The sequence below is a fragment of the Crassostrea angulata genome, chromosome 5 (assembly GCF_025612915.1).
Source record: "Crassostrea angulata isolate pt1a10 chromosome 5, ASM2561291v2, whole genome shotgun sequence".
Taxonomy (NCBI): Eukaryota; Metazoa; Mollusca; class Bivalvia; order Ostreida; family Ostreidae; genus Magallana; species Magallana angulata.
In genome coordinates, this window is record NC_069115.1 from 49,982,937 (window position 1) to 50,008,283 (window position 25,347).

General features: G+C 32.2%; 4 protein-coding genes across 7 annotated transcripts; 3 read left to right on the plus strand and 1 right to left on the minus strand.

Annotated features, from left to right (window-relative positions):
• The first annotated feature begins 609 nt into the window (after window positions 1-609).
• Window positions 610-7,336, plus strand: LOC128185901 (autophagy protein 5-like). 2 transcript variants are annotated; one of them, XM_052855606.1, is made up of 8 exons: window positions 610-729; window positions 1,102-1,212; window positions 1,761-1,888; window positions 2,278-2,356; window positions 2,627-2,789; window positions 3,205-3,296; window positions 3,585-3,693; window positions 5,201-7,335. In XM_052855606.1, exons 2-8 carry the CDS (start codon window positions 1,105-1,107, stop codon window positions 5,326-5,328), a joined length of 807 nt encoding a protein of 268 aa, XP_052711566.1. In that variant the 5' UTR covers window positions 610-729; window positions 1,102-1,104; the 3' UTR covers window positions 5,329-7,335. The 2 variants fall into 2 exon arrangements, with proteins under 2 accessions (XP_052711566.1, XP_052711567.1); XM_052855607.1 differs by having other exon boundaries at window positions 647-733; window positions 5,201-7,336.
• LOC128185899 (uncharacterized) lies at window positions 3,726-5,143 on the plus strand. Its single transcript, XM_052855605.1, has one exon. It carries the CDS (start codon window positions 3,848-3,850, stop codon window positions 4,976-4,978), a length of 1,131 nt encoding a protein of 376 aa, XP_052711565.1. The 5' UTR covers window positions 3,726-3,847; the 3' UTR covers window positions 4,979-5,143.
• A 602-nt stretch (window positions 7,337-7,938) lies between the features above and the next one.
• On the plus strand, window positions 7,939-19,550 carry LOC128184922 (baculoviral IAP repeat-containing protein 7-A-like). 3 transcript variants are annotated; one of them, XM_052854560.1, is made up of 7 exons: window positions 7,939-8,035; window positions 10,526-11,157; window positions 17,145-17,320; window positions 17,873-17,930; window positions 18,315-18,428; window positions 18,575-18,658; window positions 18,750-19,550. In XM_052854560.1, exons 2-7 carry the CDS (start codon window positions 10,815-10,817, stop codon window positions 18,947-18,949), a joined length of 975 nt encoding a protein of 324 aa, XP_052710520.1. In that variant the 5' UTR covers window positions 7,939-8,035; window positions 10,526-10,814; the 3' UTR covers window positions 18,950-19,550. The 3 variants fall into 3 exon arrangements, with proteins under 3 accessions (XP_052710520.1, XP_052710521.1, XP_052710522.1); XM_052854561.1 differs by having other exon boundaries at window positions 7,942-8,041; XM_052854562.1 differs by lacking the exon at window positions 7,939-8,035 and adding an exon at window positions 9,757-9,883.
• An 838-nt stretch (window positions 19,551-20,388) lies between these two features.
• On the minus strand, window positions 20,389-24,064 carry LOC128184923 (inactive pancreatic lipase-related protein 1-like). The gene is made up of 8 exons (XM_052854563.1): window positions 24,004-24,064; window positions 23,662-23,682; window positions 22,878-22,919; window positions 22,428-22,687; window positions 21,897-22,116; window positions 21,155-21,256; window positions 20,853-20,966; window positions 20,389-20,718 (listed from the first exon to the last, which is right to left on the minus strand). The coding sequence occupies exons 1-8, from the start codon at window positions 24,041-24,043 to the stop codon at window positions 20,480-20,482; spliced, it is 1,038 nt and encodes a 345-aa protein (XP_052710523.1). The 5' UTR covers window positions 24,044-24,064; the 3' UTR covers window positions 20,389-20,479.
• Between the last annotated feature and the right edge of the window lie 1,283 nt (window positions 24,065-25,347).

The window sequence follows — 25,347 nt, forward strand, 5'->3', positions numbered from 1 at the left end:
GCAAAAATTCAAATTTCTTTAAATTACATTAAAAAATCACCAAAAAATAATATGCCTTAGATACCCACCGGCAAACTCAAATAACAGTGGGACCCACCCACCACCCCCCCCCCCCCGGAGAAAAATTCTGGATCCGCGCATGCTGTACGTATACACATGTTTGGTTTTTTTTTTTTGGGGGGGGGGGGGTGTCTGCCCTATTCAATTTAAGTTGAATGACAAGCAAAAGAGATGAAGTTTTCTAATTCATACTTGTGCTCTACAAGAAAAAAGTTATGTGTTTGTGTTTGCAGGGGGGGGGGGGGGGTGGAAGGGGTTATACCAACCGATATTGACGTAGCTACTCGTGAATTATGCTGAGATCTACGGAAAAAGGCATGTCCTGCTTTCTAACGTTACATGCTACCAAAATACAAAATTATGCATTGATAACTTGTAGATTTTTTGTAACTATGCTGAAATGTATTTTTTTAGTTCGTAAAAAATACAAAAATTGAAAAACAGATAAAGAAGAAATTCACGTTTTTTAAAAGCTAAAAAAAAAAAAAAGAATCGTTGCATCTTATATATATATACACCAGGACACGAGATTGGTACATCACATAAGACCTACACTGTAGTTAAAATAGATCTTCTATCATGAAGGTAAAAATAGCGTCTTACCAAACGGAAGTGTTGTTCTGCAAAGAATAACGAAAATGAGGAGTCTCCTGTAGTTCCTTTTAAAACGTAGGTTTGTAGACTCAGACAGCCCTTTCTAATTGATAGTAAAATAATGAGGACATTTTGTCTTTACTGCAGTATTAATTTATACATTTTGGAAGGTATTGCAGTCTCAGTATGTAGGTAAACAGGAAAACACGAACAGTGACACTGTGGCAGTATATTGGAGTAGTGGCACTGTTTCTTACTGTGATCACATGATGCCAATTGATCCAAAGACTTAAAATAATTATTATCAAAAATTGTAGATACATTACGTAGAACAATTGTTTTTATCTCTATCATTTCTCAGAAATAAAGATGGGGTAAACACTGGTAAATGAACACGTTAAATACACCTCTGCCTGTTTAAATAAATTTGTCAGATCAATTTTGTAGAATATGGGTGAGAACCGAGAGATTCAGAAGGGAGTATGGGAAGGACGTATCCCGGTTGCCTTTCATCTGTCTGAGGAAGACACAGAGGGTGAACGCCCAGAACCAGTTTATGTAAGTGTAGTGGTGTTTGGGTCCGACAAAAACCAACTTATATTTGGTATGAGAATTTTTATTTTTGAGAATCTAGGGAGCGTCCTCACATAATGCTTTACTTGAGTGTGTAAAGAATGCACTGGTCAATGTAACACAGAAGCAGTGGTTTGTTTTTAATTAGTGTTGGTTATTAAATTTTGGTGTCGTTTTATTTCATTGTTGTGGATGATTCAACATGCAAGTTTCAAGACGATTGTATTTTGTTTACTATAATAATGTTTAATTCTAATTAATGTATATATATTTATTTTATTATATCCCTTTTAATTCATATCAAATTTTAGATATGTTCTTTTACCTCAAAAAGTGATTTTTTAAAAATAAAAATGCAAGATTGACACCCCAGTTTATCTTTTAAAAAGCAGCTTAACCACTGCTTAATACATATTCCCAAACTGCCATGTGTACCAGCCCTTCAAGAGGAAAAAAGAGATACTTAACAAAAGCTGATAATGCACAAAACAGTCACATATACTCTTTTGTACAGTTCTTTTTTTCTCTAACAGCTAATGGTGCCAAGGATCAGTTACTTCCCTTTACACACAGAGAAGATAAACAAGCATTTTCTTAAGTATGCCAGTGAAAAAGAGTCAGAAGAGATATGGTTAGAACACGACAATCAACCACTGAAATGGTACTGTAACACAATTTGTCTTAATTTTAAAAGATAGTTAAACTGTGCTTCAATTCTATACAATAAATTAATGTATAGATATATTTACAACATGTAAGTTTGTTCTGAATTGTTTGTGAATTAATGTCAGCTGTTGAATTTTTGGGCCAAAATTAAAAGTAACAAGTAGACCAGAAACACAGTGAAAAATCTATTTAGAAAATAAAATTAGGCCAAATCACAAAGCCATAATAATATATAATCAAATGTTACTGATGCAAATATAACCTTATATAAAGAATAATGTGATGATTTTGATTCTGTCTACTAGCTGTTAACTAACTTTTCAATAATCCTACACTGTCCATTTTCTGGCATGGGTGTTTATCATGTGCATTTCTGATTTTCAGGCATTATCCAGTAGGGCTACTGTTTGATCTTTATGGCTCAGAAACTTCTCTCCCATGGACTATCACGGTTCATTTTAAGGTACATAAAAATTGTTTTTTATAGGAAAGTAAAAAAAAGTTTTATGGTACAGTTCAACCTTGTTACAGGGAAAGTGGCTGGGACTTCTAAAACCCTATTGGTGTTTGAGATATTGAATTTCAACGGTTTATAATATTTTGATTCATGCAACCATTGAAATATTATGGCACAGATTTGGATCAGATTGAAACTTTTATTGCCTCAGTCACCAGTAAGTGCATTGCCTCAGTCACCAGTAAGTGCAGTAACAAGTTCTCCTGTTGATTTTAGGACTTTCCAGAGGAGGAACTTCTTCACTGCGTCAGTAAGGACGCAGTAGAATCACACTTCATGTCCTCCATTAAGGAGGCCGACTCACTGAAGCACAGGGGACAGGTAATTAACAGTATGCAGAAGAGGGACCATAAACAGCTGTGGACAGGTCTCCTACACGGTGAGTCTCCAATCTTTGGAAAAGGGGGTGGGGACTATGGGTTGACAAACATTATAGATTCAAGAACGTGCTATGGTCATTAAGCTGAAATGATGTGTTGTGTAACAGAAGTACAACGTACATGCTGAATTGATATTTTACAATTACAGAAATACATTTATTCTTATCTAAGGGTCTGATATATAAATTGCTAAATTTTATGATGTGTGCCACTTTTATTTTATGTTTTTGTTTTGAGAAGTGATGTTTAAATGCTAGACTTATAATAGGCTTTTTCTTATAGAAAGTGTTAAAATAGTTGTTGATTTTTCTATAATTCCAGTTTTTAACTATAACCTCTATTTGTGCATTGCTATAGTTCAACATCTGCTCTTGAATTTCTGAATTTATTTGACCTTTCTTCTATTGATTGTAGATAAATTTGACCAGTTTTGGTCTGTGAACAAAAAACTGATGGAATCCAGTGGGGATGAAACATTTAAATACATTCCATACAGATTATACATGGTAAAACATTATTGGTACTGTAAAGTCTTGATATTTTCCATACACACATTTGTTGTGTATTTAGTAAATGCACTTATTAGTAAAAATGATAAATAATTGTTAACTTTTTTTATATTTTTTTTTACAATTGTCTATCATAATTAGAAAATATTTCAGCATATACTTGGAGCATATTAGTTTAGTATTTGACTGTTAAAATGATAGTACATTGTAGTACATGTTTACATATTTGTACGTTTTAAAAGCTATTTCGTAAACATTTCTATTTTTTGTAATAAAATCTTGCAGGTAGACAGACATTACATGACTAACCTGTTTCGTCCTTTAACTGAGGAAGGGCACCACCAATCTCTGAAACATCTCCTCCTATCAGCTGTACCCCAGTTCTTCAATGAAGGTGATGAATTGTTTGATTTTCAATCTAAACTCTGTTAATTTGAAAAGTACATTTATGTCTGCACAATGACCTGATTTAATTTTCATTGACTCTTCATGTTGCTTGATATTAACTTGAGATGTAGTTATATACATGTACGCATATTACTGGATTTATGTATTTTTATTTTTCATTTATATATAAATTACAAGTCAATGTTGATAAATCTAAAATCATGGTTTTTAACTCAAATAGTAAACATCAAAGCATCAATTTCACTTTCAATGGAAATACTATGCAAGTTGTATCAAAATACTGTTATTTGGGTATTGTATTGAAAAGTAATGGGAAGTTTAATTTAGCAACATCTGTGCTTGTTGAAAAGGCCAGAAAAGCATATTTTAAAATGAAAAAAATAATTGGTATTGATAATCCATGTAAGCTCTTAGAAAAACTTTTTGATTCTATTGTACTTCCTGTACTTCTTTATTGTTGTGAAATATGGGGAGTGGATCTCTCATTGAAAGATATTTCAGTTATCAAAAAATTTCATGTGAAATTTCTTAAAGATATACTTGGATTACATTGCAAAGCATCTAATGCTGGTTATTTGGCAGAATTAAACAGGTTACCACTTTGGTCTAAAATCTCATTCTCAAGCATTAAATATTGGAATCACTTGATAACATCTAATTCTTTGGCATCTAAATTATATCAGGGAACGATCAATTCCAATTCCTGGACTAAGAAAATTTATGGCATCCTAGACAATTTGGGATTCTCAAACATTAGTAATTATAAAAGCACAATCCAACACTTTTTACCAAACATAAAGCAAAGAATCATTGACCAATGTATCCAAGAGCAATCATCAAAAATTTTTAGTTCAGAAAAACTTTCATTTTTTCAAAAATTATATATGAGAAAAAGAAGTCCTTATGTTGATATACTCAGGAAAAGATCTGAGAGATCCTCTATTAGTAGAATAAGATTAAGTGCACATAAACTTGCAATAGAGAGTGGTAGATATAATGCCACAATTAGGAATGAAAGATATTGTAATGCTTGTAAAACTGGTGCAATTGAAGATGAAACTCATTTTCTTTTTCAATGTAAAGCCTATTCTCATCTAAGGAACAGCTTTTTTAGTAATTTTTATAAGATAAGTAAAATAAATATTGCCAATAACTTGGACAAAGAAAGATACATTTTACATGTATGTTTAAATAGTGAAATACATACTATTTTAAATATTACTGTTAAATTCATTAATGACTGCTTTGAACACAGATGTCAATTAGTCTAAGGAAATGTTAAACTGATCTATATAGATCAGTAAAAATATATATACTGTACATGAAACTATTGTAAACATACAATGATGTTCTTATATATTCATTGGGCCTTTGCCAATTATTGTAATTGTGTTTGTGCCAATAAAATATTTGTATTTGTATATAAGAAATAAGGAGTAAAAGGTTAAAAATTGAAGTTATAACACCCTGTACATACTTTTTTCTTTGAATAGAGGAAGAATTTCAGAAGCATGTTAGAATCCATGGTACAGAGCCCCTGTTGGACACACCCATTTTGTGGCTGTCAGAAAACTTCAGCTTCCCGGACAATTTTTTACATCTAGTGATAAGTGACAAATAAATTGGTTCTTTTACCTGAATGCAATCAAATTGAACCATATCAGCAACTACCTAATTTTTTAAAAATGTTTTAATAAAATAGTGCTTAGTTTATGCAAATGCTTGAAAGTATGCATTGGTTATATCTGAGTGTCCTTCTAATTTTAGAAGCAATGGAGCTGATCAAGGCTCTTTGCATTTAAGACATTGAGAGGTATTTATTGTTTATTGGTTTGTTTTTTTAAAATATTGTTAAAAACTTCAAATCTATGTTATAGCATACACATTCTAAGGTTGAAAAAAATATGTATGTATGTATGTATGTGTAAGGCCACAACAATAATATGTCTTGTTTGTCAGACATCCACTGAAAAAAGGAAGGAGCGGGCGAGCGAGCGAGTAAATAATAAAATCCTTTTTATTTGTAAGCAAAATGTTTAAGTGGTACATAAACTAAAGGACTAAGTGCGGTTTTATGCAATTTTTGCCCCCCAAAATCAAAGTTTTAGAAAGAGCTTTAAAATTAGGTGAAAGATAGTTAAAATCATATTGAAAATAAAGGTGTAAAAGGTTATCACCACAGTGACGTCATAATGTAGAAATGACGTCATGAATATTGCATTATTTTGATAAATTGATGTTTTGTAGCAAAATATGGGTGTTTTCCGATGGTTTTTCGACTGGGAAACATCGAGCGCAGGCTTGCTCAAGTACCATTTTTTAGTATAATATGTATAACTATCTGAAGAAAAACATATGTTAAAATCGCACTTGAGCAGACCTGCGCTCTATACTTCCGAATGCAAAATATAGAGCAAAAATGAGAATATCTTCATTTGTTTGCAAATTTGCGGGAATTCGGTCATTTAAGTGACGTCATAGATAAACAGCGAGTGAGCAATGATGACTAAAATCAAGATTAAAGTTATAGGCATCCTCTTTACAATGATTTGTGAAGATTTTATTTTCATACGATACTATTTAAAAATTGGTTGAAATCGGGGGCAGATATTTGACCATACCGCACATAGTCCTTTTTGTGGATGGTTATATTTTTTATACGGTCTTGTTTCTGATTTATGTATTAAAACTATTAAAGATATGCAAAATAGAGCGGAAATAGAAAAGAAAACAGCGCAGAATTTCCTGGATGCTGGAAATTATTATTATTTTTTACAGTTTTATTAAAATACGAGTGCGCGGGGTCCGACGAAGAAGAAATTATATTGATGTGGCCTTAAAGCTATTGCCATTAATAACCAAATGTTTTAAATGCCAAACTTTTATTGGCTTAGATAGATTATGAGTACAGAAAATAAAAGAGCACTTGAAAAATGAAATAACATCACAATTGGAATAAAGCATACACTGATTTGGTATTTCATACTGAGTAAATCATTTAAAGATAGTATAAGTTGTAAATTACATAACTCACAAAGAGTATATAATGAATTTGTATGTACCTAATTGCTTTTTTTCATGGCTTGATATTTTTGTACTTGGCTATGGAACATGTATAATCAGTAAGAATATTGACATGACAGATGAAATGTGTCCAAAGGACTTATATTATAAAGACATAATTTTCAATCAAGTTGAAAATAAATGACAATGGAAATTTATATTGGTTGTTCCCTTGTTTGTGCAACTGGTGCAAGTACACTATACATTTATATATATATAAGCACTAAATGTTGCTAACGACATGAACGATTGAAATAGTCAAATATTCGAGACAACCAGTCGCTTCTTTAGGACACAAAAAATGAATTACAAAGAAACGCCTTGGTAACTACATTTTGTACAGTTTTGAATTCAATGTTTATGAAGGTGTTGCCTATTCGGCCGATCGCTTTGGAGTCGATAGAAGTTAACAAATATGTCGTTATATATTTTTTGCAATATTGTGATAGCCTATATAAAATTCATTTATATGATTTTTTTTTATGAGAAAAGAGTGAAATATTGTTGAACTTCATTTTGCTTGAAGAATGATAGCTATATAAATTGCCTGAATTGTTTGATTAATAATAACGTTATATTTATTTTATTTTGTGTAAATGATTTCATTTCGCCGTAGAAAGAGCATAGGTGCAAACAATTCTTTTACATGTAACATACCATTGCAGTAGCTCCTGATCTGAAAAAATTCAGATGGACGATCGACCTGACCGATTTTTTCAGTTTCAGACCGGTAGCAGGGGAGCTACAGACCAGCAGTTAACCAGTACAGTGGATAATATGGCCCACGCACAAAAAACCCCCCAAAACAAAACACCCCCCCCCCCCAAAAAAAAAAAAACCAAAAAAATAAAACAAGAACACACACAAACCCCATGTGTTGAGGAGATTATATTTTCTAACGTTCTGATAAGTTATAATTTGCAATAGACGAGCTCGGTCTGATGAAAAATACTGGCCTTAATCAACTGATTAACCTCGATCCTTTGTTTTGGAGGTAATGGAAGATTTGATTTTAATCAGACTGAGACGAGCTTATATAAACATGATAAATGCTGTAGTGTCTTTGCATGGGAGAACAGTATTTTTTGTTTTGTTTGATCAAAATTTTTCAAGCACTATTTAAGTCTTATTTAAAAGTATTGACCCGTGAATCATAATCTATTTTTGGACATATACTGGAAAAACACAAACTAAAAATAGCCTATGCTTATTAGTGTCATTGTTATACACGACACCGAACAAGGATATAGCCTTCTTTTAAAGACGTAAGTGTATGTACTTTCAGTTTTACATTTCTCTGTTATTTTTAATTTGATACGCTATATCTTAGAATTTAATTTAACACTTTAATTTAACACGAACTACTTGCTTGCATCTAACATATGGTTTGTTTTTCACGAGAAGAAAACTCGTATATAGACTGATTCTACATGTGATAAAATAGCTCTCTACTATATAGTGCTGTATATGTTCTTTATTAAACCATGCAGGAAATATTAAAATTAATGCAGTTTTTATATGTTATAGTGAAACTTTTAGGTCAAATTATGCACAAGTTATTACTTGTTTACACAAACAAAGAAAAAAAAACTTCCCAGGTTCCAGGAATTTAAATTCAAATCATGCAGAGCGCTCAAATTTGTTTACTTGGATTTAATCAAGCGTTTCCATATAATTGAGTCCATTTTCATCTAGTAAATCCTTGTAAAACAGAACTTTGAAATTCATTTCTCCATCATTATATTAATCATTTTTCTTTGGCGCTTTTTTTTAGTCTTTAAATTAGTAATTTTTTATACTATATAGTACAATGTATTTTAAAAATCTTTATAGAGAAAAAAAATCATATGTTGCAATTGGTGCCATTGGTCGGATTACAGGACACACATTTACCCCGACCATTTTAGGAGACGGGTGCGGGTGATTGGTCATGTTGTAAAATAGCGTCCTTTCCCATTATGTTGTTCCCACGCTTTTTAAAACTGTACTTGAACAGAAAGTACCCTTTTCTAAAAATAGATATCTGTAATTTTGAAACCTACTTACTCTGTATGCAATACATAATTAGATGTAATGGTGTCTGTAGCCAATGCTTTCTCATATATAACCATTTAAACAAGAGCTTAGACTTTGGGTAGTTGTGTCAAACAGCAATGTGACGAAGTAGTACTGCATGTCTATTTCATTGCTGGCCACTCAGCCATTGCCTTGGCCTTGAAATCAACAAGATTTGTCTAGCTTTTGAGCTAAAAATTACGCAATATTTTTCACTTTTTTATGCCAAAATAAGTAGTACGTCCTACCGATACCGAAAGTCCAAGGTCCCGTGAAAATGGTTCTAAGTTCAGAAAACCTGCATCGAGATTTGAAAAAAAAGATGTATTTTCAACTTTGAAAAAAAGATAGATGTATTTTTAACTTCCAATACTTATTATGCTTCATAGAAAAATATATTTACAATCAGGGGTATTCGATCAAGCGACAGCAAAATCAAAAACACTTGCATGCCCATTACCAAAAGGCCGTGCATGTGACAAATCTCTAAAACGTCTTTATACATTAGTATTTTAGAAAAGTCAGTTACTGGCCGAATCAAAATGAATTCAAGGTAAACGTGCACTTAAATGACATTAACGTAATTCTTGATTATTGAAGAAAAGGTATTTAACAACAGTTACAATAATAATCAAAATTTAAGGTAATCTGTATTGCTATTTGACCTTGTAAAGTCATTGAATTAATAAACTGAAGGAAATGGTGGACCACCAACTTCACCGTTTCTTCGCTTGTCGAGGGTAAGGGTATAAAAGTCTTCAAACAATTGCTGGTCAATACGTATTTAGAATTTATCAGTAAATTCAAATTGTTTATAGATTGGGTTTTCGTGAGTCTATTAATACCCAAGGCTTTGCGCATTATGGATTGCAGACAATTATACAACATACGTATATTACTACATCATCCTATTACATAATTTCTGGATATAATGATTATCTAATAAATACGTCTTGACTTATATATTCATGTGTCTGGATTATACCTAGTGTATGTCTAGAACGCTTGGTGAGTATCTTATGATAGTACACGTAGAAGCATCTCAGCTTGGACACCTGGTAAGTTAGCCTCTTATTATCCTATAACTTTGTATATCTAATATTATTCATAACCAAAAACTAGATTGTCTGTTCTCTTCAACCCTAAATTACATATATACATGTACTATTAGTATATATAGCTATCTAGCTCTGTATCGACAAATATAGATAGATCTGTGATCGATCAACATGCGAAAGACGCCACCAAGACACAGCTAGTGTACAGACATAAATAATAAGTATTAACTTTCTAAAAAATATTAAAAAATGAATGATTAATAAGAACCCAAAAATATAATTATAATGCACTGTAAACCATTTGTTTGGATTCCTTGTTAATTTTATCATAAGCCGTGAAACTTGATATTTTAATCGTTACACTTCAAGAAATGCAAAAAATATCACGTGACATAACTGCACAATATGATTTATTTATATAAGGTGAAGAACAAAAGGTTCAAATGCTGTAGATAATGGAGTAGCTCCGATCTGTGTCAACATTGGAAGCTGTTATAATTGAAATGGTTATCAATATAACCTTCGACTGATAAGAGCTGACATCTGATAGTATATATATATATATATATATAAACAATGAACAATCGTCAATGTTTGACGGGAGTTGTGTTGTTTTCCTAATTCACTGAGTCTTTTCTTTAGAAATATGTGACGATGAACTCAAAGTAGATGGGAGTTGTCATTCACACAAGCATCATCAAAAAACCTGCCCGGTATTGTCAATGGTCAAGGACGATACAGAGGGAAGAACCTCATCAACGTTATTACAAGGTCGACAAAATCGTCACCACGGCAACGGTACAAAAGGATTTCCGGTTCATGCCGAGCGAGCAGCGCCCTGAATCATCGGGACCAGGCGGAATAGACGAAAATCTATTTTCATAGACATTCTGCATGTATATATAGAGCATACTTTTGTGAAACCAAATCAATGTTTAATATCATGGCATTCAATAGCGTTCCATCTAATCGGCATCATCCTTTGTGCACGTCACCAACTACGTCACCAACTACGTCATATGACGGGTATCAGACTGGAATGGATGTTCCCGACAATGTTTCTAGGGTAACAAGAGGATCATCCGTGTCAACTGGGAATCAAAACAGGGACAAAGTTTCCAGATTGGCAAGAGAGTATGGTATTGTTGTATCTAAACCCAAACACCCAAACTATGCAATTAAAGCTGTCCGACTCAACACCTTCAAAGACTGGTCGCCATCTTCTACTCAATCGGCAGAAGATATGGCAGAGGCGGGATTTTTTCATCCAACGGGTGTGTAGAGTTATATATAACCTAATATATCATGGCACTACGTTCTTAACGTCAGTCGTATGACCAAAATGTTCTTAAAGTAAATTGAATTTCCCTCCGTTGACTTCAACAGAAAAATTTATACGTTAGCTTTCAAAGAATCTAATATAAAGGTTAAATCAAATTACATGAAATGTTTGACCGTGAGTGTTTTATAGCATGCACTGACCTCTCTGTAGTTTTGAAGAAGAAACCAAACATTCATCCAAGTTTTTAGTTTAATTTGTAATATTAATAAAATATAGATAATATAAATATCAATTCGTAATACTCTCCATCAAACCAATGAAATGTCTGCAATATTACATACATCTTGGCTTTTAAATCCATATACATGTATTGATAAACTAAGGGGTTCCATGAACAAAATATGTTCCATACTTTGTATTAGATTTAATATACCAGTGTATTAATTTAGATATTCCATATTAGTTCAAGAGAATTTCTATATGCATCACAGTTAATACAAGGATGAAAATACTCCCACTCTGTGATAAAAATCCCCAAACCTTTTAGTAATATTAAGGTTCCTCGACACTTTTTATGACAGTACGTCACAACATGGCGATTTTGTGAAACATTGTGTAACAGTTTATATCGTCAAAATTTGTTGACTATTTCTGTAGTGCAATGGGTGTTGCTTCGGTCTACCAACCCGTAGGTCCCAAGTTCAAATCTTGCAGGGACCTTTATTTTCATGAACAGCGGTAAAATTTAAAAAGTTAATATCCCCCCCCCCCCCCCCAATTGAATTTTTTGGGTCATTTTCAAATCGAACACATGCTCAAAATCCATATCTTTAAATAGTTTAGAAGAATGGACTTGTATGCAGAACTTTTTCCAGGTTTGTGGAGGGCCCTTAAAGGGGCATGGTCACGATTTTGGTCAAAAATTATTTTTTCGATTTTAATATTTACAATGCTTCAGTAAGGCATTTTTAATAGGCGACCGAAATTTGAGTATCATTCTTTGAGTAATAAGTAAGTTACAGGGCTTGAAATTCTTTGCTATGTAAACAAAGCGTTTGTTTACATTTTGAATGTTGAAGTGAAAATTCGCGTTTTAGACCTAAAATGAATGTGTTAATCGTTAGGGGCTGTTTATTTATCCTTTAAATGAATAATAAGATAGACAAACCAGTTTAAAAAAGGGTTTTACTGGTATATTGAACCTATGTAAACAAAAACAGGGCACGAGCCTTGTTTACATGACAAAGAATTGTGAGCCCTGAATCTTGCTTATCACTCCAAGAATGACTCTCAAAATTCATTTGATCATTAGGAATGCATTTCTAAATCATTGTAAATAATAAAAACAGAAAAAAGAGAATTTGACCAAAATCGTGACCATGCCCCTTTAAATGAACACTGTGTATGGTAATTGAAAGCTATGTACTAGTGGTCTGCAGTGAGCTGTATGAACAGACATACTGTCTAATTGACTTTGGAAAAATAATTGACAACATTTTATTTACGAGCTGATGATTGTATACATTTGTCTTTCTCTCTCTCTCTCGTGTTAACACCCTGGAGATTGAGTACTATTGGTAAAAAAAATATCCAATAACTAGTTATAAACCAGTGTATTCTTGGATCACACCTAATGGAAAGTCGAGGATGTGTTGCCAATTATCCCGAGAGGATATACTAATACATGTAAAATCCAATGAAGCATATTCTTCAATTGAAGTATATGACCTAAATAAAAATTATTTTTATACTTGTACGTGAACCTTGTAATCTATTGAATGATCACGATCAATAAGGATTTCCCCAATATTTGGTTATTTTTGAAGTTTCCTGGCATCTTTAATTTTAATTTGTTCTGAGAAATTTGGGATTTTCAACAGCTGCTAATAGGTCCTGACTCTCCAACACCAGCTAATGCAACCGTTTCTATATTGGATAGGAAAATGTAAAAACCTGATCTTCAATATTTAAATATTTATCAAAATGTCGATCTGCAACACTAGGATAAGTAAAGTATTGACTCAGATAAACTGATGCGTACACCCACCATTTCCTTAAAAAAACCCGCTCTTAGTCAACGCATAATGGAATTCGCTTTAAAAAATGAATTTTGATTGAAATTCAATGTCTAATAAAAATTTTAGTGATAGGATCATTGACCAAGAGTTCATGTATCCATGAAACAGTTCTCTGTTTCTTTTACTCTATCCTTCAAAATTGGTGCCCGCGAATACTAATAAAACTACATGACGGTATCATGGTTTTACCATGTAGTACCTAACATTCTGTTAAATATAAATATACTGCAATTAGCATAGTTAAATGTACGCACAGGAACGTTTGTCTTATCAAGGTACAACTATTTTTAGAACAATTGTAATAGGACAAATTTCCCCTTTCAGTTTGTATATTGTATCACCTGTAATATCTGAGTCACTACCATGTTTTGTATATTTGTCATCACCTGAATTGATACTTAAATAAACATGACTTATCTTAATCTTCCTGTATCCTAATGTATATACATTTATATCCCATTATAGGATGCCAAGAGTTTATAACTTGTAAATGGATGGCCTGATTGAGACTATTATTGATTACGCTTAATCAATTTTATCTTATTGATATAAGCTTATCTTATTTGGCAAAGACCCTTAATTATGTTTATAACAAAAAATTTATGTCTATTTTTTATTTTGATTATAGCGTTTTCTTGATTGATTACATGCATGCGCTTGCCAAGTAAATGATAAAAAATATTTTTAAAGCGAAAATAAACTTTTCTTCACTAGACGATGAAAATGATTTTTAGATCTGATTTTAGAGAGTTTCATTTTCCGATAGTGTTAATTGGGTACAGAATTGTTAAAATAACCGGGTAGTTCTTGCAATGTGTAGTGTGTATATTTGTATATTTTTACTCTAGTTTATGGATACTAGCAACTGATTTTGAATTTGAAGAAACATTTTTACTTATCTGGGGGACGAGAGTCAGAGAGTGTCTTTTTTGAAGTATGATTTCACGATATCGGCTTTTGATTATTTTATATGATTTTTTGTAATTTTTTTTAACATCCTACTCTTTATAATTGGAAAGCAAAAAGTGTTTGCTTAAATTGCTGTGATCAAGCCCCTTTTTTAAAAACCCGGTATTTGATATGGTCTAATGTGCTATAGATAAACGTTGCATCATACAAGTATTCTAGCGAACCATTCTCTCTGTAGGGTACTAACACCCACATCATACGGCTTTTCCCGACGCGGACAATAATACCGAACGCGGAGCTGTTGTAAGTTTCCATGAAAAAGAGAAGGTCTTTAAATATCCTTTATCTCGTCAAAATTTGTTGCTTCACATGTTTTTTTTTAGGTCTTAATCATAAAGAAATGATTAAGTTTTTAAATTAAAATTTATATGATATTCTTTAAAATCGGGCTGTCTCAGGCAAATCAACAATGATATTCAATGGCAGTGTTTTACTCAAACACTTCTGTATGAAAAAATATCAGACAGTTCTCTATAACCGGCCTCAAAACAGCCTGTTTTATATTATTTTTTATCACATGTTTATCCCAATATACGGTGGATATCACTCATGGGATAAATTTTTGATATTCCACTGTGTGTTCTTACGCCACGTGACGTCATAGTTAATCATTACGTAGGTTTAGACGGTTGATTGACGTAGAATGAAAAAGTAAATAATAATTCAGTTTTAGGGGTGTTGAGATATAAATTTGAAACATTTAATGTTGTTTCAGTTATTTGTCATGAATTCATAAAAAAAATGTTAGAAAATGAATGTCTGTTTGTTAAAGCTGCTTGGTCCGATTTTTTTGTAATTACAGTATCAAAATTGTTTTCATACAAATCATATATCTTAGAAAGTTATGGACTTTCTCCTATTTACACCAGCAGAATCAGTCTCCTTTCAAAGTTAGAAATATTCAAAGTAAATAAAAATAATTTCTCTTTGGGCAAACGAAAAAACAAACCAAAATGCATCACGGGAATGTTTAGAAAAGAAAACTGAATGGTTTCGCCCCCCGAATGATTGGGGTTATTCAACCCGCATGCTATGCATCGATTGTAAAGAAAGCAGACTTTATAAATATTGGCTAACAGAACGTACACATGTTTATTTGTAATTTGTCTGATCATTTCGACCTTTATTTAAAGCGATGTCAAATTCGTAATACAACCATTCCCGTTTCGTCGTCAGGGGTGAAATTTAACATGAGGCGAAATAACGCGGTACCTTTTAATGTCGTTTGTTTTGTTAGCAAATTTTGTACGTATTTTTCTTCATTGAAATTTGGCATAATTGACGGGTAAAACCACTGCAATGTCTATTATTATACATATACTAAGCATAGCCATCGTTTAAAAGCGTGCATTAAATTTGATATAAAATCGGACCAAGCAGCTTTAAACTTCAAGGAACTTTTTTTTCATGCGTAACGTTGTTGACGTGTTGTAAATAATGTGTTGTGCGGCTCACAATCACAATTTTTACAGAAAAAGTTGGGATTAACAAAATACTTGCTAAAACATGTGATAAAAAGAATCTCTCATGATTTGCGATGGTATATGATTTTTATCCAACTCGTTGTGTGTTTTCTATCCCCTCGCCAAGGCTCGGGGATAGAAAACACACAACTCGTTGGATAAAAATCATATACCATCGCAAATCATGAGAGATCCTGTATATACAGAACTGTTTTCGATATATATATATATATATATATATATATATATATATATATATATATATATAAGCAACATTTGTGTGTGATGTGAACATCTTTTTATTACAATCACTGATATGATTGGAAAATATGTCAGAAAAGTTTGGTCTAATCTAAAAAAAAGAAAGAGAGTTATTCATAAACTAAAAGTATAGACCTTCCCTTTGGCGTTCGGCATTATCGTCTGAGTTCGAAAAAGCCGTATGATGGGAGTTGAGTAACAGTGCACCATAGGTTAAAAGAACTCTCCAGCGCGTGGTTAAAGCGTCCTTTACTATGAAGAGATATGTGACGTGATTGTTCTGTCGCCATGTGCTCATCTCTTAGTTTAAGGTGGAACCACCTTTAATTCTTTGTCAAAAACAGGCGTTGCCAAGTGTTCAGTGACGTGACTAACCGTCCGATTAGTGGCAGCGCCAGTCTCTCAACTTTGGAGTCGAGAGTATTTGGCAATAATAAAAAAGCTTCTTGGTCTCCCTCGCTTACGATTTTGACTTTTACAATATCGATGATAAATATTATTACATTTGTATGCATATTACTGTCACTACGTGGGTTCACTTGTATAAACAATGAACACGTTTTCCATCCATAACAAGTGCATGTATTTTTTTTCAGTAACAGACATGAATATTAAATATTTATGTTGCTAGCGACATGGATTTCAACATTACTGAAATGTACCTTAAAATATTTAACAATTATAGTACAAGCAGTCAATCATGTCGACCCGTGTCATGTGATGAGTAAGGGCGGAACAACCTACATATTTCCCCCCAAAAGGTCTTCATAAATCACGATCTTGTGAATACTTCCGTAAACAATTCCTTAAACATGAAGTTTCGTAAACGCCCGTCTGAAATAAGTTGTATTCAATTTAGAAAACTCGTTTAGCTTTCACATGACAGAATTGTAGTCCATATAAGCATAATACACCATCGATGTTATTGACATATATTTTACCATGAAATAAAAACCGTGAAAAAGGGTGGTGGAACTAGGAAAATGCAAAATAATTATTTGTCATACAAACATGTATAAGTAGAGTATTATTATATATGTAACACCCCTAAGAAACCAGATTCCCGAAATGACCAACAGTTAACAAATTCTTGCGATGTCTGAAAATAAATTTCTGTCAAGGAAATGTCATACAATTGATTGAGAATATTAGTTTTTGACATTTTGTGAATATGGAGAGATTAAAGTATTATTTCATTTCATTCACAGAAAATAGCGATGCCGTCTACTGCTTCTACTGTGGCATAGGTTTAAAGGAGTGGAAGGAGGGGGACACCCCTTGGGGGGAGCATGCCAAATGGTCGCCTGACTGTGTGTTTGTCCGTAATATCAAAGGTCCGGATTTCATCGAGACGGAAAGGCTAAAAGAATCTGATCCAAAGGAGGTAAACATGTTTCATTGTTTCTCATACAGCATTAGACCACTTAAAAAAATGTTTGCTATCTTTTAGTACTAGTATTTTGATGATTAAAATACCCTATTCATATCTTAATAACTGAACATTCACGTTCTGACAACCATTATTTTCAAAGTTTAGAATTTACTTTAGCTGGGAGATCCATTTTTTTTGGATTAAAAGCTGTTGAAATTAACCTTTAACAACAAAAGAAAAGAAATTGTTAATTTTACCTACCAAACTAAAGTTTAAACTTTTAGTCTGTAAAGGGCAAAGGATCAATTTTGAAAATGATGATATTGTTATGCTTTAGTAAATCAATCATCAAATATTCATGTACAAGTAACGCGAATTCACACTGCTATGAAAATAAGAGAAAAGTCCTCAATACATGTAGCTACAATATGTACACTGCGATCTTCATATGGAACAATTCAATAAGAATATATACTAGTATATAACTGGCGAAAAATATATTTTCAAAATATCAGGGCTTTTCATTAATGATATCAATACTAAATGTTTTTTTTAAATCTGCAGTTTCATGTTAGAGAGACCATGGAACGAAAAGTTGAAACGGACGGAATGAACGGAAATGGTAAGTTGTTTAAAAACGTTTATATACATTACTGTGGAATCATTTAAATTCGTGGGGGCCAATTTTCGTGGATTATGACTTTTTTGCTCATTCGTGGGGATGTTATTTCGTGGATGCGTAGCCTACTGTTTCAGTAACAAAGATAATTCTTTCTAAAATTGATTTCGTTGAGGATTTAAATTCGTGGGAGAGGGCTACCCAGGAATTCAACGAAAATTGAGCCACCACGAATTTTAATGATTCCACAGTATCAGAATAAGATCCGAAATTGAAATTTGTTGCATGCATATAAATGTTGTTCATTAGAACTTGTGTTTGAACCATTTGTATATGTTAATGCAATAAAATATATCTAAACAAACCAATGTTGTTCATGTTTTCCAGGGAGTTCAAATTTAGATACCATGAATAACCCAGCAATTTTGAGTTTGATCCAGAATGGATACAAAGAAGCCATGGTTAATCAAGCTCTAGTTTATCATAGGAAAAGACACAGAGGTAAATCGGCAACGCATAATTTATATACGGTTATATGTTCTACTTCAAAATATTAGTTTAAATTTTTATAAAACGATAACAATTGCATGTGTACAAAATACAACTATGTGATTCATTTTAATATATTTACCTATTATGCTTTACAGGGAAATCATTTTCGGCCAAGGAACTCTTAGAAATCATCTTTGACATAGAAGACAACAACATACAATCGGACGAAGTTAAAACAGGTACACACTAATGTTGATTCAAAGCAATGAATAGATATGTTTTATATGTATGACTTTAACTATAATATAAGTATTGCAACTCTTATTTCAGATGTTCCAGTTACATTGACAGACATTGTACAGCAACAGAGCAATGACCTGTTCTGTCGGAGATGCACATTTAATCCAGTGTCGGTAGTTTTTCTGCCCTGTGGACACCTGTGTACCTGCACGGACTGTGCTCCATCAATCAAACACTGTATGCTGTGTAAACAGTTGGTCAAGGGAACAGTTCGCACGTACATGGCGTAATTTTTTATGAGCATCGAAAGCTGTTAATATATTACGTTAAAAGAATCTTCCAGTGTACTGTGGTTTTCATAAGGAATGGTTGTGTTGAAGATGATTTTCAAGATATCTGGCAATTATTAAGAAAATTCCCTTACTGTATTTTATGTTGCTGTCATGTCTTTATTTTGAATTTACCGGGTGCATGTATTTTACTGCCACCCAAAATTCAAAATTTAAAACATGACATTGCCATGTTTTAAAAACACCTTTAAGAGTTCTCAAATTCCACTATCTACATACTATATCATAGACAGTGTTTCTTAGAAATCTCCTTTTTTTTAAGTACTGTAACCTTTAATATATAATAATAACCATAGAATTTCCGTGCAATTATTTTTTCAGTATTAGTTGATTAATCATAAACAGAAAATCACTATAAATATAATACCTCTTATGATACACTACATGTAATAATTGTAGCTTAATTTACTAAATGCATATTTTGTTTACTAACTCTTGCATATAAAACTAGAATAGAATATTGTCTTTTTCTATTAAAGTTTTGGATGTGATAGCATTTTCTATTTTCATGTATTAATTAATCGGTTTGGAATTTTAAATAAATTGTGAAAAGATTTCTTTACTTATCAATAATAATACCATGTATGGTTATTGGTTATTTAACTGCTATGAAGACGTTGCCAGTTAAATTACTGTAAACAAATCTGATTTGAAGACCACAGCATAACAATTAATATAATTGAAAAAACACCATTTTAGACACACATGCAACGCCTCATTTTTTCTGTAAGTTGAAGGCATTTTAAAGCTTGTCATTTTTTGAAAGATTCTTTTTTTAGATTTTCTTTTATTAGATCACATGTCTTTATAAAAAAAAAATTTGACAGTTTCGTCATACTCTTAGACTTCAATAAGTCCAAATTTCACATTGAAATTTTGCAGTTAATTGGAAAATATCTTTTTTACCATTTAATTTTATTCTTAAATCGCAAATTAGAACAAACAGGTTTAAATAAGGTATATTTGGATTTTAAAAAGGTCAAGAGAGGTACGTTTCATATAATGCATTGAGGTATCTGTGGTTGATTGGGTAATTATTGGGGGATGATAGTCCCTAAAGAAGATTGTAGAATCATAAGTGTTTATTCGTGAATCATTTGGATACATTAAAAGTCACTGGGGTATTTTATGATCCGTGTGTTGATTTATTTTTTTTTTACATTTTCTGAGTTATTATCGTATTTTCAGCACAACAAAAAGTATCAATTTGAAATTTAAACCTACAATACATGTCAAACCACGTAGTCGTATTATTTTCTAAATCTTTTTAGATTTTTTAATAAAACAAATGAAGGTACCCTTTTGCAGTATTAAAGCAAAACCGTTTTAATAAAGACCAAAATCTTCTCCTTTTAAAATGTAAAACCAACTTCCGTTAAATGAATTTATTAATCTGCCATAAATAATAACTAAAGATAACAGATGCTTAGTACCAGGAATAGCAAATATTTGAAAGGATCATGTTCTAATCTATTCGGATCCGTCAGTCCTGCAGTAAGGAAAAGCAGTTGCCGTGACCCCGTAGTATGTGCCTGCAGAGTCCTCTGTCGCATCGAAACCCCAGTACACACACTTGTCACGACTGCATTTAGAAGCCAGAAATTTCTTCCAGGTACATTCACAAGCTCTCAGTTTACAGTTGTCTCTGGCCGACTCTACGAAGTAAGCAACGGCTTTCAGATGACCACATGCTTTGTCGAACGTTGCTCCTTTAAATGTGAAATTGATAATTATAGAATCGTGAAATAAAGAGATGTAAAGCATATTTTGGACGAAAATGCTGCCTTCTGTCGAAATCAAATAAAGGCATTTCGGACACATTCATGAATCTATTAAAGCTTACTTTTAAGAGCATGGATTCTGACAGGTTTTTTCGGGTTATAAGTACACCCTGGTTGTCTTCTTCCTCCATTTACATAGATGTCTAGATGTCCGCAGGGTTTTTTCATTCCATAGCCTGTGATGTAACAAGATAATGTATAACCATTAAAAGAGCTAGATGGTCGTAGTATTTTCAAATAAGATAACGTAATATTTTTTAAATAATATTTATTTTCAATAGACTCTATATTAAAATATGGAAATCCATTCAAATATTAAGGTATAAGGCATCTTATGGATGCGTTATGATTAAACATTGCCCACCAAAAGGTCTCGCATCTGTATGAACGATGTCTACAAATTTAGCACTTTCTTTGCTGATTCCAAATTCCGTATCTTCAAACAATGGACTTGCTGGATCTAGGCCTAAATTAGACAAGTAACTACTGTTTTAAGATACATTATACACATCTTAATGTCATTTACAATTTATAAAAGTAGTATGAAATTGTACAAGCATTAATACTTTATATCATGAATGCAATATACCGGTTTAAAGCAATGTAGTTTATAATGTACGTCATGAATTCTCCTTTTATCCTGTTTTTATGATAATGGTACAAATATTGAAATTGATTTTGAATATAAATATATACATAATATATATAAGAACAGCTGTTTAACGACCAAAACAGAACAATACCATACATGTGTATCATTAATCTATGACTTTATTAACATAAAATTTAGTGCTGTTTGTAAAATTAATATAAACTTTAATACGTAACGAATTTTCAATATTTAGGAAGAAACACCAACATGTAATATCTAATTCAAAATTTTATGATAGACAGATACATCGGTTTTAGAATACAAATAATCAGAATTCGAATAAAAATCAAGTACATGAATTCTTCATGACGTCATTTAAAATTGAATATAACTTTAAGATTTTTCAATGTTAGACTATATTGATTAGAATATTTTGAACTGAATAAAACACAACGTATTAAATGTTATATTATAATATTAGTTAAATGATAAAGCAAAAAAGCAGGCCAAGTACCAGTAATACGGTTGACTTTCCCCTTGGCGAGTTTCCCTGCTTCCGCCGCTGCGTGGGCACCCAGACCTTGACCTATGAGATGGACCTTCTCCCAGGGGATCTTGTTCTTGACCAGAATCATGTACACGTATGCCCCCACGGTCTGAACGTTAGAGGAAGACTGACGGTAGTTCACTCCGGCTCCCTTACCCCAGTCAATCATCAGGACGTTGTTATCTTTCTGAAAAAGCGGGACATCCCTATTTGACATCATTTCATTCATTAAAAAAGGTCAATAAATCACGTAAGTTCGGTAAATTTATATAATATTCAGTCTCTAAATGAAGTAATCTTGAAGCGGTTTCTTATATCAATATTCTGCTAATTTCTAATATTTGAATACATTAATCATTCAAGTGATTATTTATAAACTTTATGGATATATTCTCTAAAACTATTGAAGCAAAATACGTAGGGCATACACACGTAATGTCAGTATGATTTTGAGGTTGATTTATTCAAATATGTAGCGTCAATATGGTACTTTCTGACCTGTTTTAGCATACCAGCCAGGTCACGTATTTCAGGAAGTGACGTATCTACCAAGTATCCATGAATGATGACGTCAGTTTCCTTTGATTTGTCAAATTTATCCGGAAGGGTTGTTTGCACTTTAATATCTTCTGGTCCATCAAACCAGATACTTTTCAGTCCCATATATCCAGGACTTTCCGGGCGTTTATCAAAGCGTTTTTTCATGCACATCTTGACGGCCAAGATGGCAAAGCATAAGCTAGTGGCGTTAACCACACCTGGAATTGTTAATGAACAATAATCGTATATTTTCCACCCCAACAATGATCTCGTGAAGAACGAGGCTTATTTGTTTTCGGTTTATTTTTGCATATTCAGGAAATTACCAAGATTTTATCTTACCTTCTTGTTCATTTTTATTGGTTTATATTTGCATAATTAGGAAATTACAAGAAACTATTATTTTACCTTCCCCAGATCTCGAAGTCAAAGCATCCGAAGTTGTTTCTCCTTCAATATCAAAACATTAGACTGTAAGTTTACAAACTTGGCAAATAAAGACAAATGTTTTTTGAAGATCAGTTCATTTAATTTGTTAGTAATGGAGAAATGCTTATCGACTCTTCTTTTTTTCATAGCAGTTTTGATTACATATTCAATCTTGTTTCTGAGTACTTGTGGTATGCGTTGAAAGAAGAACAGCTTTGTTACATTTTATGAAATGCAGCATAAAGGACCTAAATACCAAATATACGACTGATTTTGGAGTGCAAGCAAAAAAAAAAAAAAAAAAAAAAAAAAAAAAAAAAATAAATTAATTAATCATTGAAGATTTTTTTCTCTAATTAATTGCTTAAAAATAGCTCATGCATATTGATACCTAGTTTATAACATTGCCACCCGATGCAGTATATTTTAATTGAATGCATATCCATAATTTTATGTAAGAGAATGGACAATGAATACCAGAAATTAGCGCGAAATTACAATGATTAAAACCATTTTCCCATTAAACATAAAATATGATTAAAACATATCTTATAGAGTAAGTTATTTAGTTCAACAACAAACATTCAATGGCAAACGTATAAAATGCTTATCAGAAAACAGGAATATGCAGAAATATAATTTCTGTTATGAGAAGAAAACCACCGACTTTAATCTCATCATTCCAAACTAACTCAAAAGTTATAATGGTGATGCTCTCAGCAACCGTGAACTACAAATAACATATCTAATTGAAAAAACTTACTTTTTCCGACCCCTACACAAACTACAAAGTAAATTTAAATCAAAAATATATAACAGTACATGTAGAACATAAATATTTTCAGGCAAACCAGAATTACTGTGGTCATCGCATGCTCCTGGATAAAGGATAGGAGTACATGTATTTTGCATTTTTGTTCGTCTACATTGTTCAGAACTCGTATTGCAGGGATTATTGCTTGGCTATTTAGGCAAGCAAAACAAGTTAATAACAATTAGACAACTTAAATATTACATCCACATATATGTTTGAATGGGAAAAAATATGTAAACGATAAAGTGAATAACCATGAATATAAGTTGTTAAGATAAAAATATAACTTACCTGCTCTGTTGGAACAGTTATAGCTATGATGTCCTCCCATTATAATATATGCCTTACCTGTATTTATTTGCAAGAAATATTTTCCTTTTTATATAATTAAAGGCATTGTTTAAACAACAAACATATGTTATATTGTAAATATTTACCGGTTATATCAATATCTAAAACGACAGCATAATTTAAATATTGACACCCACTGCGTATTTTCTACAATTTTAAAAAGATATATAATTGTATTTCATACAGCCATGAAAATACCGCATCATGATCCAATTAGATAACATTAATTCGTCTGCATACAAAGAACTAATTTTATTGTAAATAAAACATTTTTGGGAACAAATTTTGTAATTATTCATAGGATGTATGTGTGGATTTTATATCTCTTTGTAAATCAAGCTGGCATTATAAATGTATAAAAAGCAGATGTACGCATGCAGGAGGTCTATCCCTTAACACCCTATGGTCAAGATACCCAGGTTGTTTGATAGTCTGTAATTTGCGTTTGCGCATAACAGGGTCACCGAGTGTTAGGTGCCCAAAATGTTCTTCACCATAGTTCAATTAACACGTCTAGCATCGAATCTCTTTACGTAATTATTGTCGTAATATATCATGTCATATGTGAATATTATCTCATTATTATTTTCTCCGTTCTGGCTTCTGGACGCAAAATTTTTTCATGAACTTTGTTTTACCCACCAACCCACATCCCTTTAAACATACGATATAGTATGTTAGACTTCGTACTTTTCCCCATATTTTCATATGAGCACTGTTTATTTGTGAGATGGCGGTTTTTAACCCCACCTTTGCAAATTATTGTCATTTATTAGATTTTTTTTATTATTATTTACTGTAAATTCCTAATTAAACGCGAGGAATTAATATCCGCGTAAAATCGCGAGAAGCCCGTTTCGCGAATTTTAAAATCTCGCTTTTAATTTGCAAACATATGTAAACTACATGAAACTATGCTAAAATTTCGACATTCGCGATTTTATGTTCTCGCGATTTGATGGAAAATCGTTGAATCGCGGAATTAAGTACTCGCGTAAAATAAGGAATCTACAGTACTCTATTGCTTTCATTTTAAAACAATACAAATGTGGTTCATTAAATAAACGACCTTTCATGCAACAATTTTATCAATTTTCTTTACAAAAATACTTGGACTCATTGAATTATGTTCATGTACAAGTTTTTTGGTTTATGGTGGGTTTCCTTAACTGGCAAAAATTTGGTTGACAAAAATGCAAATTACGGTACATTTTAAACTGTAAAACCATCGAATGTTTATCAACATGTTCAAAATGTTTATAACATACATTAGGTGGTTGTGTT